The sequence below is a fragment of the Chelonoidis abingdonii genome, chromosome 5, assembly GCF_003597395.2.
Source record: "Chelonoidis abingdonii isolate Lonesome George chromosome 5, CheloAbing_2.0, whole genome shotgun sequence".
In the NCBI taxonomy this organism is placed as follows: Eukaryota; Metazoa; Chordata; order Testudines; family Testudinidae; genus Chelonoidis; species Chelonoidis abingdonii.
The window spans coordinates 38,578,082-38,591,450 of NC_133773.1; the positions used below are offsets into that span (position 1 = coordinate 38,578,082).

The 13,369-nt window shown below is 37.1% G+C and overlaps 1 protein-coding gene across 5 annotated transcripts in view; it reads right to left on the reverse strand.

Annotated features, from left to right (window-relative positions):
* The window catches only part of LOC116825362 (bifunctional heparan sulfate N-deacetylase/N-sulfotransferase 4), a 246,557-nt gene that overhangs the window by 84,363 nt on the left and 148,825 nt on the right, over positions 1 to 13,369 (reverse strand). For all 5 annotated transcript variants that reach the window (XM_075066250.1, XM_075066246.1, XM_075066247.1 and 2 more), the window contains one exon: positions 6,430 to 6,584. In XM_075066250.1, coding sequence (XP_074922351.1) covers positions 6,430 to 6,584 — 155 coding nt within the window. The remainder of the gene's footprint in view (positions 1 to 6,429; positions 6,585 to 13,369) is intronic.

The following is a 13,369-nucleotide window of genomic DNA, read 5'->3' on the forward strand; positions in this document are numbered from 1 at the left end:
TGATGGGAGAGAGCTCTCCTGTTGGCAAAATAATACCATTGGTACCTCTGCGAATGGCAAAAGCTCTCCTACCAACATATCACTGTGCACTTGAGAGCTTATGTTAACGTAATTTATGTCACTCAGGGGCATGTTTTATTCACACAAGTTATGCCGACATAAACTGTAGTGTAGACATAGCCATAGTGTTCCTGTGCACCCATCCAATGTGCATTGACAGTTGATCAGATCTCTTTTGAAACAGGACTAAATCAAAGTGCATTAGTGAGCATCTGAAGGATACACATGAAGATTTAAGTCTGCAGTTGACTAGATTCATACACCTGCTTGCAATGATCTAAATGTTTGTGCAGAGTACAGCTTTCCTTTTAGCAACTGCTACCACAAAAGAAAAGGAGCAGAGAGACAGAGTGGGAATATTGTCTCTGTTAGGGAACAGAGCTGAAGATGGAGCCAAAATGAAGCAAGATGGGAGGTTGTGAATGGAAAAAACTGATTAAGGGAAGAACAGAGTGGGTGAAGGGAGTGCTTAACAGTCCAAAATAATTTGTTGACCAAGTGGTCAGTCCTAGAATAATGCATGTTCATTGTCCTGATGTTAAGTAGCTACAACTACTTACCAATCACAAATAAAAGGACATCACCTGTGCAGTCAATGGTGGATTCTGCATACACTCAACAAAACTATTACAGACAATACAGATGCCAGAAAAATCCACTGCATCCAACTTTCCCAGCCCTAACCACAGATACTGAAAATAAGATGACCCAGAAGCCCAGTAGTGTGTAGACATTCTGTACCTGAAATGTAGTCACTGACTTGCTCAATTTGTATTTGGTATTTTTAAAAAGTTGCAGGTTTCTGTGGTTTTGGCAGTTGAAAAGTTCTAGGAACAAAAGGGTGGTGAGGCTGGGATCATAAAGGGGAAATTCAAAATAATGTACATTACTACAGACAACCTGAATCTGGTGTTGTTTTGCATATTAATCTATTTTTACATTAACTCAGGAATATGCTTGCTTCTTTTTGTTGTCTATATCCAAAACATGTTTATCTTGTATCTGCATCATTTTCAGTGCCATCTGCATTTCAGCATCCCAAGGAAATACTCACTAGCTGACACTAATTGAGACAAAAGAAAAAGGTGAAGCCCTGGGATTAAATAAATTTGATTTGTTTTTGTCAGACAAGGATGTACAACAGGGCAGAAATGAAAATTTTGTGACTAAACGAGAGGGGCGGAAAGTAGGAAATCTTGCTTTGCTCTGTCTGTAGTGGCTCTGTTGCGTCTTTGTATGTGACTTAGAAGTGACTTTCCATGTCTTGGTGCATCTGTCTGAAAATTGGGGATCATAATGCTTATGATCTTTTCAGTTTGCAAGGTTTAATTCATGACTATGGGTAAAGCACTGAGTTCTTCACATAGAAATCTTTATGGAAGTGCAAAGTATGAGAATCAAATCAAACAAATTATTAACAAATTGTACCTTCCATTTCCTGGATCCAGTTGTGATACGTGATGTCACATTCATATTTACATAATTAATCTTTGATTTATGTAATTGGGAAATTGAGCTCTATTTGTCCTGTTTTTACTGAATATCTGAAAGTTTGAACACCAGTATTATTTTGCACTCATGCGTGGGGAATGGAGCATGGGCATGCAAGTGTAAGAATAGTGCCCACTGCCTACAATCTGGGGAGGAGACAGAACATGAATATGAATTTACTAAGTTATTTACCGAGGAAACAGAATAAGGCTTTAAACTTTTCCCCTCCCCATGCAACAGTAATATTGCCTAGATTAGACAAGGCAAACCCTGGTAGATTTGTGTTAATACATTTTGACTAATATGGACAATTCATTTCCTTTTGTTATTACTTTCTAACCCTCGCAGAGCATTCTGTCAGTGGTGTAAATTCCTTAGAGGCTGAGAATATTGCTATGAAAACAGCCACTTGACAGGTAAGAGAGACAGCATCTGAAGCTAAAACAAATTCTACTGCTGATCCCAGCTGCCATGCAAAATCATTCACACATACATGTAATATAGCTTTGCTGCTACTGAGAACTTCCTTAACTTTTCACCATGCCCTGGTGAGATGTTGCATAATTTTCAATCCTGTTCTATCTCAGAAAATGTCGTTCATCCATCAACCAATTGTTAAATGGTATAAATATTAACAGTCCTTTCTGATATGCAAAATATTTGTGTGCCCTTATCAAAAGTGGTATTTTACAGTTGCAAACACCTCAACTCTGTGGTGAAAGACTATTTAACTGACTTGAAAATTTAATTCTGCAAAAACACTTACACGAGGAGGGAAATTATTATCCCCATTTTATAGATGACATACTGAAGTACAAGTCACAAAGCACATCAGTGGTAGAGCTGAGAATAGACCTCAGTCATTTTTATTTGACTTAAACCCCTACTCTGAACCATAGATCCTGCTCCCTACCTAGAATTTTTACATACGGATCCCCAGAAACAGCAGAATATGTATACAGTACAAGAGGATGCAATGCATCTATATATTTAAACCTTCATGTAATGTAAAATATTACTATGGGTTTCATATGCAGTGATTGAATTGGCTAGTGTTTATTAAGCTTGGCTTTAATTCAGAGTAGGAATGCTGTTACAATAAAGAACATTATTAAATCATTGTTTCTCCAAGAACTGTCCTACTGGGCCTAAACAAAAGCCTATTGAAATTAGTGGGAATCCTATTGACTTCAGTGTAGGTTTACTGTAAATGGAATCTGCATACCAAAAGGCACTATAGTGATTCAATTTATGTTCAATTTATTATAAATGAGCTTCACAATATATAAGATCACAAAAAGTAGGCATCAGTGTATTTCATTTAAAATGTTAACACCAAGTTGTTCTCAAAAGTCCTGATGAAGCAATTATCTAAGATGTGCAATTGCTGCATTTAACAGAGCCTTCTCAAACAGAATGATTTCCTCTAAGACCCTTTAAAAAAAAAAAAGGGCAAAAAACCCCACCCAAACTCTACTGTCCCATCCCCAGTCAGCTTCCTCAGGAAATGGTTACACCTTTATGCAAAAGCTCCCAAAGTATAATCTTTACTGATGTTTTGTAGTAAGGGTGGAATTCAGTGGATGGATGAGTGACACACAAGAAAACAGCACAAAAATATGAGAAGGACTCCATGTAAACATAATAATCAATAATGAAAAATAAGTGTGGAGACTTTTGCTTGCCTTATTTATTCTTGTTAATTAATTCAACTGCTAATTTGGATTTAGAATCTGAAGTAAAAAGAGTAATGATCATCGTAAAGGGATTAGCTTTTGGTTTTTGTGAGAGATCTGAAAAAATGTATTAGAGAGGCAGGGAATGCGATTTTCAAACAAGGCAAGATGTTAAGAATGAGAAAGGAGAGGAGGATGCAAGATTATTCAGAGTTCATGGCTGCCAGCGCTGCGTTAGATATCAAGGAGGTTGTCATGTCAGGAAGATAAATTTCTCCCACAGAGAGGATTTCACATGAAGCTTTTGAAAAGAAGTGTTCTCATAAGTAAATTGTACAGCTATTATAGAATTCAGTGCTAAGAGGTCAGTACAACCCATGTCCAACCACTAGAAGGAAATAAAACTATAATGACATCAGCCTTTAATTTTCTTTAGCTTCTTATTTATGGGTACCCTTACGAGCCCCTGACATTCAATGAAAATGATTAGAGAGAGACCATATTGTCTTTGTAGTTAAGGCTGCAACCAAATTCTGTGACAAGCCCTGCTTTTAGCCCACCTTATAACTTTTGGTATTAAATATAGTTTGACCTGAACATTGGCAGGTTTAATCCAATTACTGAGGAGAATTTTCCTGAGAGGTTTAAAGAAAATGGGGCAAAAAATGTTTGAGTTACAGGTCATGAAAATTACTTTGACTTTTAAATGTGTGCCGTGTCTAACATTTGTTTATGTCTGTCTCAGTCATAAACAGTATCACACAACCCCTTCAAACATTTTATAAAGTTAAATTCCCAAAGATCTGTGCATGATTTAATTTGAAGAAACAGGTCGTAATTACCCAGACTTAAATGATTGTTCTATTGAATTTTAATTATTGTACAGAAGTCTGATAGAGCAATTTGTCCATTGTTGGTTACTTCTGGTTTAAAGGGATGTAAGGATCCTTCTATGGAGTGGGTGCACTGAAACGCACATTGTTATATTCCTTTACAGGAGATTCAGTAAATAGCATAGCTGCATGGGGTTAGGGGTGTAGTTACAGCTTTGGGATCATTTTTTGAGCTGGTCCCAGAACTCAAAATTTTGGAAGCACGGTTTGGATAAAAAAACCCGAAACATTTGGATGTTTGCTAAAACATATCAAGTGTCTTAAATCCATGGGTCTGGAAAGGTGCTTGGAAGTTTCCAAATATATCATTTCCTGGTTTTGCTTTGGGTTCCAGGTGGAACCCAGCAATTTATAATCATACAGAAATAATAATAGGAGATATACCAATCTCCTAGAACTGGAAGGGACCTTGAAAGCTCATTGAGTCCAGTCCCCCACCTTCACTAGCAGGACCAATTTTTGCCCCAGATCCCTAAGTGGCCCCCTAAGGATTGAACTCACAACCCTCGGTTTAGCAGGCCAATGCTCAAACCACTGAGCTATCCCTCCCCCTCAGACAACTAGAAAATAATGAGAGGAAAAGCCCATCTAAACTTCAAAGTTTTAGTTTTATTTTAACTTTTGAGTAATGTTCCAATCTGGTTCTCATACCTGAATTGATTTGCCATTGCTAATCATGATGGCAAAAGACATGGATCTATAATTCATGAAGGAATCAGGTCCAAAAAGAAAGCTGGTAAAAGAAACAAACATTCTCAGTCTGTTTTACTAAAAAACCCTAATATGATTCTGCACAAATATCCAGGCAAACAAAAAAACCAGACAAACTACAGAAAGCACAGGAGGCAATTACATGAAGTTTGCAATGTGGTATGGAGGTCATTAGGGGGAAAAAAACCACGAATAAGCAAGGGAAGCTTTTTCTTCCTGTTCTCTTTTAAATTATAAGTTTCCTTGACTCCCTGGGAGTTTTATTTGCACTACAACCTCAGAGAAGGGAAGGGGAGCATAGTGGTCTCTGCAAATGGTAGATCCTCTGAGAGTTTGTATTCTCTAAGCAGCAGGCTAAATGACAATGCCATTCTGCTCTTTTGAGTGACTTTGGTACTTGGAGTTGCAATGCTTTGTCAAGAACCACATAACGTCTTTTCCAAAGAAAAGACTTATAGATTTTGTTTCTCTCTCTTTTTTATGCTGACTAACCAAGTAGAATTGTTCTGGATGGACTCTAAAGAGCTTTCAACATTACTTTACAATAAAGTTATACTGAGCGCCATCCAGTGCTTGAGGGACAGCTCTGAAAAAGTTAAGAGTACAAACAGGCTAAATCAAACATCATTATGCATCAACACCACCAATATACAGACTAGGTATCTAAAAGGCACATTTTCAAAGACTTGTATATGTTTTTAAAGAAGACGTGAAATCCTGCAATTTCATTTCTCATCCCCTTCATCTGGGGGAGGTGGCTTTACAGAAAACTTCAAATTCTATGCAAGCCTCTAAGTAAATCTCTCAATTCACCTAATGTCAACCTCCTGCCCCTGACTCCACCCCATATGTCTGTACTGTATATCAGGAAGCAGATTTCCTATTTCTAACGGGCCTCCTTAAGCTACAAGGTAGAGGAACAGGCTAACTGACTGTCCCTGAAGGCATTATATAACCAATCTGCTGCTTGTAGGCCACCACATCCTCAAAAGACTATTTTAGAAAAGGGGCTGATCCTTAATGAGGGATAAAATAATAGCAAAACTAAGGTTTGGTTCACATTATAGGTAAAGCCTCCTATTTTTTCCCCAGCACTTACCAATGAAGTGGGTGAAGACATTATACCCTTGTGACCATACACCCTCCCATGTGCCTCCTCATAGCATGGCACAGGGCAGTAAAAGCTCCACTTCTGTTTCCCTCCTCATCTCACACTGACTCACCCAGCCTCCAACATCTTCAGAGGTGAAGTGACATAACTTTCCCACTTCCAGGGTAACCAATGTCCAATATAAGCATGAAGAAATGCAAACCCTCCCCTTCCCTCAGGAAAGCCCTGATAGGCAGCCATCTTCCTTGGCTCCTGGACACAGATAACCTTCTTTTCCCACAGTAAGAGCTAAAGTTCTCCTCTCCCTCTCAGCCAGACAGCATGTGAGCAGGGTTTCCCCTTTTAAGTCCCTCCGGTATAGCCTACACCAACTTCAAGTGTCATGGGGCAGGGTTGATTGCCACCCCCGCCCAGGCACAGCCCATTGACTCTTTCCTGACTCAGGAGGGCTTGCAGCCTGTCAAACCTTCTTATAACTTTTACTCACTAGTGCAAAGTCCTTGTTGAGAATCATCTGCTCCACCAGTGATGACTCATTATGGAACAGATGAGGCTGCATGTGACTCCACATATGGGGAAACCACCAGAACTCATCTACAGACTCCAACAACAGGTCATCACCTTCATCCTCCTCTTCAGTTCCTGCAAAATAAGAAAGAAAAAATAATAATTGTACAATGAAAGGTGCAAGTAACTGCATTTTTAAACCAGACAAATGACTGCCTTACCAATTGTAATGTAATAAATTTAGTGCAGTTACACTGTTGTGTTAAGGAAAGGATGATAGGAAGAGTTATGTTTGGTATTTCCCTCCCTACTTATATTATGTTAATTTATAACAATGACAACTAACTTTCAAGGGCAGGCTCAAAAGGAGAACCAAGGTCCAGGAGTAACCAACAGTCCATGTTGCCTACTGTTGGAAAGTGGGCAGTCATGATCTCTCTCATTTGGTCTTCAAACTGCTACCAGGAGAAGAGAAAATCAGATCTGTACTACTTTTTCTCATGAGCTGAGGCTGACTCTTGGAATAATACTAATGTGATTCTTAGGTGAAAGAGCATATTTATGTGGGCTGGTGTATATGCACAGACAGCAGTAGAAACCAGACATTTACATTTTATGAAAACTCAGAACAAAACCAATAGAAACTCTCACTAAGAGCCTCATCAAACTGAAGTCTGATATATTTTGATGAAATCAGAATCAAGAGAAATATGAAACTGTTTTATAAAGTAAGTAGGCAGAAAAGTAAATCTATAACAGGGCTTTGAAAAATCTACTCAATTTGCAAGTGCAGGATAGAGTTTTACTTCGTATGCCATCTTTTTTGCAGAATTTAAGCTTTCATTTTAAATTAAAGTTAATAGTCCATGTTAGTGAAGACGTGTGTCACAATTCAAGCTGAAGAAAGCACATACGGTTACCAGAGTGAGTGAAAAATTTTGTTTGAAACTTTTTTCTCTGAAAAATGCAGATTCAGGTCAACTGAAATTGTCAGTTTCTGCAAATTGCTTCAGGAGAAAAAAGAAAAGAAAATGGAAATGTCAAAATAATTCATATTGACGTTTTTTAAATTAAATATTCTGATTTTGTGTTAGAATCGCAAGGGCACTTGGTGGGATTCAGAAGACCAAGTAGGAGAAAGTGCTGACTTTTCTCCTCCGTGTGATAGCCCAATACTTAGGCTACTCAGCTATGATGTGGGAGACCTTGGTTTAAGTCCCTGCTCTGGAGCAGAGACTTATAGCCAGGTCTAGGTGAGTGCTCAAACCACTAGGCTAGAAAGTCATTCTTTTTCAATTTGGGGCCCAATGAATATTTAATTATTAAAGAGAGTGGAACAGCTTCAACAGAAGTGATTGAGAGAGCCCTACACAAGAATAGCCACAGGACTATAGAGTAAGGCACTTACCTATAATAAGTCCCTTATTGGGCATACGTGGTCACCAGCACCAACACAAGCACCATTCACAAAACAGTGATGAAGTCGCCTAGTGATTCTAGTCCTTCATTTTCAAAGGTCCTTTACTTTATTAAACAAAATTTTAAAAAGTTTCATTTTGCTTTACCTGAAACAAATGTTTTCTTCTATTTTTCAGAACTGCTGATGAACTGAAAAGCCAGTTATTTGTACAACTCAAGTGGTTACAACAAAGAAAATCTTCAAAATAAGAAATGACATAGGGCTACTTTCTAGAATCTGCAGACAGATAGCCCAGTACTTTTTAAAATGTGAATGGTTACATTAAGTCTCACTAACTTCATCCTCAAATCAACTATTAAAACTTCAGTCAATTTACTGGCAGCATTCTTTCTAGTTCCTTTACCATTTTATATTAAGAGCTTTTATTTAGCTTAAGACATATCTTTACTTTTCACAAACAGATTCATTATAGCACACACAGATTGCTTTCTTTTTTAGAAGTCTTTCAACACTGCAAAACTATTACAAAGGAAGTAGTTTGTGGTCATCCTTATTTGCTTTCACAGCAGGTATTAGAAATATAAGTGTTCAATGTTTTATTTACATTTGTATTTAATCTCTGCAATGTTTTGAAGAATATTTCTGTACAATGAGTGTATCACTGTCTTTCTTTTGGTGCCCTACTAATCTATGTATATACGATTATTTGTAGCACAGTACAGGTAGAAGAATACATACCAAATACACTATATGACACTTAGTTATGTTGGTGAGAGTTTTCTCTTCAGATAAAAGAACAGGAGTACTTGTGGCACCTTAGAGACTAACAAATTTATTTGGGCATAAGCTTTCGTGGGCTAAAACTTACTTCATCAGATCCATGCAGTGGAAAAATAGAGTAGGAAGATTATATATACATAGAGAACATGAAAAAATGGGTGTTGCCATACCAACTCTAACAAGACTAATCAATTAAGGTGGGCTATTATCAGCAGGAGAAAAATTTTTTTTAGTGATAATAAGAATGGATCATTTCAAACAGTTGACAAGAAGGTGTGAGTAACAGTAGGGGGAAAACTAGCATGCGGGAAATAGTTTTTACTTTGTGTAATGACCCCTTCACTCCCAGTCTTTATTCAAGCCTAATTTAATGGTGTCCAGTTTGCAAATTATTTCCAATTCTGCACAGTTTCTCATTAGAGTCTGTTTTTGAAGTTTTTTGTTGGAGAATTGTGACTTTTAGGTCTGTAAGTAAATAACCAGGGAGGTTGAAGTGTTCTCCAGCTGGTTTTTTAATGTTATAATTCTTGACATATTAGTTGTGTCCATCACCATCAGAGGCTCGTTCACCTGCACAGCAATCAATGTGATATGTGCCAGCAATGACCCTCTGCCATGTACATTGGCCAGATCGGACAGTCTCTATGCAAAAGAATAAATGGACACAAATCAGATGTCAAGAATTATAACATTCAAAAACCACTCAGAGAACACTTCAACCTCCCTGGTCACTCAATTACAGACCTAAAAGTCACAATTCTCCAATAAAAAACTTCAAAAAACATACTCCAATGAGAAACTGCACAGAACTGGAAATAATTTGCAAACTGGACACCATTAAATTAGGCTTGAATAAAGACTGGGAGTGGATGGGTCATTACACAAAGTAAAAACTATTTCCCCGTGCTAGTTTTCCCCCTATTGTTATTCACACTTTCTGGTCAACTGTTTGAAATGGGCCATCCTGATTATCACTACACAACTTTTTTTCTCCTGCTGATAATAGCTCACCTTAATTGATTAGTCTCGTTAGAGTTGGTATGGCAATACCAATTTTTTCATGTTCTGTGTGTGTGTGTATATATATATATACTTTTTACTGTATTTCCCACTGCATGCATCCGATGAAGTAGGTTTTAGTCCATGAAAGCTTATGCCCAAATTAATTTGTTAGTCTCTAAGGTGCCATAAATACTCCTCAATCTTTTTGCTGTCACAGACTAACACGGCTACCACTCTGAAACCTGTCCATTCTAATTCAATATACTCCATTCTAATTCTTTTTAAGAAAACAATTCCTTGTCCAAAAGAGATGTTAGTGGCTGTTATTTCGGTATGCACTCTCTGGCTAATAAACACGTTTTTGTTCATGTTTTGTATATGCACACACATATATACAGGTGGGAGACATTGTCAGAGAGGCAGAAATGGATGGTGATATTAGCAACACGTTTCTGAAAGGGTCTAGCAGGGAGAGAGATGAGAGTCTGTGAGACCATGAGAAAAACACTTTAATAGTTCAAGTGGAAAAGACTCATGTTTGGTTCAGGGTTTCAGAAGTAGGGATGGAGAGGAGAAAGATAGATATTAGAGATGTTACATAGGATTAGGGCAAGTTTAACTCAGGCATTTAACATAATATAAGTAAGAATGAAGTAAAGTTAGAACACAGGAAGCAGTAATATGTGAATATTTAAAATAATTAGAATAAGATTACAAAATAGTTTCCTTTACAAAACTCATTTTTTGGACTCAGATTTTCCTGGGGTAGTCTCATCCTGATGACTATTTTTTTTTATATAACATTTGAGTACAATATGACAACCATTTTTTCACTGTGATGAAGATTTAGAAAGATAACACAATACTTCCTATTTTTTTTTAAACTTAAACACTCTTAAGGCAAAGCTGCAAGAAAACAACAAAAATGGTTGAGATTTGGAACTTGGCATGGAGACCTATTACCCTTGTATGTCTTTAAAAAGAAAATTTTAATTTAGTAAAATAAAAGAAAGTTATTGAAAGTTTTTTTAAAATGGAAAATCGTTGTTTTTTAAACGTGAAAAGTCACAATTTTCTGTAACAAAAAATCCTCATTTTCCAACAGCCGTCGTAATGAACATTTGAAAATTATGAAGTGAAGAGGTGCAGTAGTTTTTCGTTAAATCAGTAGACATGCATTTTCAGAGAGAAGCAGTGTAAGTGCACACTTTTCCAAACTGGTTTACTGACAGTAAACGCTCCTAATTTTAATGCTACTTTAAGATTTTCTTCAAACATCTCTTGTTTTAGAAATCTCTGTCAATCTTAAATTGGAAGCTATGTGTGAAGAAGAATCAGTAGTTTTAAAGTTAAGAGCAATTAATTTGGCAGATCCTGGGAACACTAACTCACATATCCAGATAAAAGTATATACATGCAGAGGAAATGCATACTTAGTCTGTATTACTAATAAACACTAGTCAACTCTTCTGGTGCCTTTTAGTCTACAAGTGCACAGTTTACTTCTAGTAGTAAACTGTGCACTTGTAGACTAAAAGGCACCAGCAAAGGACATCAATTTTCCTATATCACTCAATTGCCTGTTAATAGAAATGTGTGTCGGCATGAAGCATATAAGCAATTAGTGTATAAGTTTAGTATATAGCTATCCTAATTACATGTGGGCACCCAAATGAAGAGGTACAGGTGCAGTACAGGTCAGTGATCTCTTAATTATTTAATTTGCTAACAGAGTCACATGATTATTTCCTTCTTGTAGTTTTCAAGTGATTGGAGTTTTGGAAGAGAGTACAAAATTGTGCATTAAGGAAAGTCAATAAGGCACAACAGTTAATGTCCTAATAAAACATGTCGTGCATCTCACATTAAAAGCCTCTTTTGAGTAATCAAGCCATGTTTACAGTAATTAAAGAATACCTTTCCATGTTTTATTTATAATGAGTCAATAAAGTGGATGTTTGCATGGAGAACACTTGGAAATGTTTCCACTAAGCTGATATGATACAACAACAACATCACCCTATGAATGAAGTGCTCACTTTAGAACTCATGTGCATAACTGAGTACAGACTGCAGCAAGTCTCTTAATGGAGCCAATGACATGCCTCAACTCGTTAAGTAACTTTGTACTATTTTAGTAACCCTTATAAATTCCTGGAGACCACACATACATACACTTGAACACATTCTCTCTATGCCAGTTACAAATGAAATATTGATAATATTCCAGTCAACTGGGAAGAGAAAACCTGAAGATTACACATAAAGTAATTTTTAGTGAATTGTGGTGGATTGAAAGGAAACTCAAGATTAACAAAAAGAAATAAACCAAAATTGCAAGTCAGTATTTTGAACTGAAAAATGCCCCTAATATCACTACTAATATTAATTTCTAATTAGTATTCAAAATAAATGATCTTTTTCCCACTGATTTTTCCCCTTTTGTAATTCTTGTACTTGCTGGGATGGGCAAACTGCGTCTACATGAAGAACTGATGTCTATGAAACACTATGGCAGGGCATATCCCAACACAATATAATGGTCTACTTTTGTTTAACTCACCTTATTATAGATAACACCAATAAGAAATGGTTATACAGGCAGGTTAAGATGCAATGGGTAAAATACTGACATCCTTATTTAGTCCTCCGTACTTGGGCAAAACTTCTATTGTTTTCACTGAGAGTTTCCTGATTAAAGACTAAGTAAAAACTGGCCAAGGACCTCAGGAATCGGACCATGATCATGAAGAGCTACATTAGCTACAGCAACTCCCTATAGTTTTTCCTTAATATCACCTTTTCCCCCATGCCTTGCCAACTTTCTCTGAAAACAAACTTTTCAATGGCTCTCAAGAGACCTAAATTCTATTCCCAGCTCTGTCACAGACTTGCTGTATGATCTTCAGCAAATCATTTAATCTCTCTTTTCCCTCACATCCTTTATCTGGTCCATTTAGTCAGTAAACTCTTCTAGGAAGGGATTGTCTCTCACTATGAGTTTGCACAGTGTCTAGTTCAATGGGGCCCCAATTTCAGCTGGGGGAGGTAGGTGTTACAATAACACAAATAAATAATAAATTTTGGCCTCTTCACTCTATTCCTCTCTGAAACCCTCTCCACCATACCCTTTTTTCCTCCATCCCCTAACACAGGGGTCGGCAACCTTTCAGAAGTGGTGTGCCGAATCTTCATTTATTCACTCTAATTTAAGGTTTTGTGTGCCAGTAATTCATTTTAACATTTTTAGAAGGACTCTTTCTATACATCTCTAATATATAACTAAACGATTGTTGTATGTAAAGTAACCAAGACTTTTAAAATGTGTAAGAAGCTTCATTTAAAATTAAATTAAAATGCAGAGCCCCCCGGACTGGTGACCAGGACCTGGGCAGTGTGAGTGCCACTGAAAATCAGCTTGTGTGCCACCTTCGGCAACCATGCCATAGGTTGCCTACTCCTGTCCTAACACAGATATACTCCAGTTCCTAGCTTTTTAAGCTTATCCCTTCATTCTTTTGCTTCTCTAACTCGTTATTACCTCCTCCAGTCAAATTTCCCAGCTTCTTTAATATAATGCAGCCAACAGTCCCCTTTGCAGTACAGTTGACCTAGCTGGGAAACTATGTATTCCAGAGGTGACACTTCAAAAAATTCTAGGCTTACAATGGAATACTCTGAAAATTGCCTCAGTTCAAATAAGTGGTTGAGTGCACAT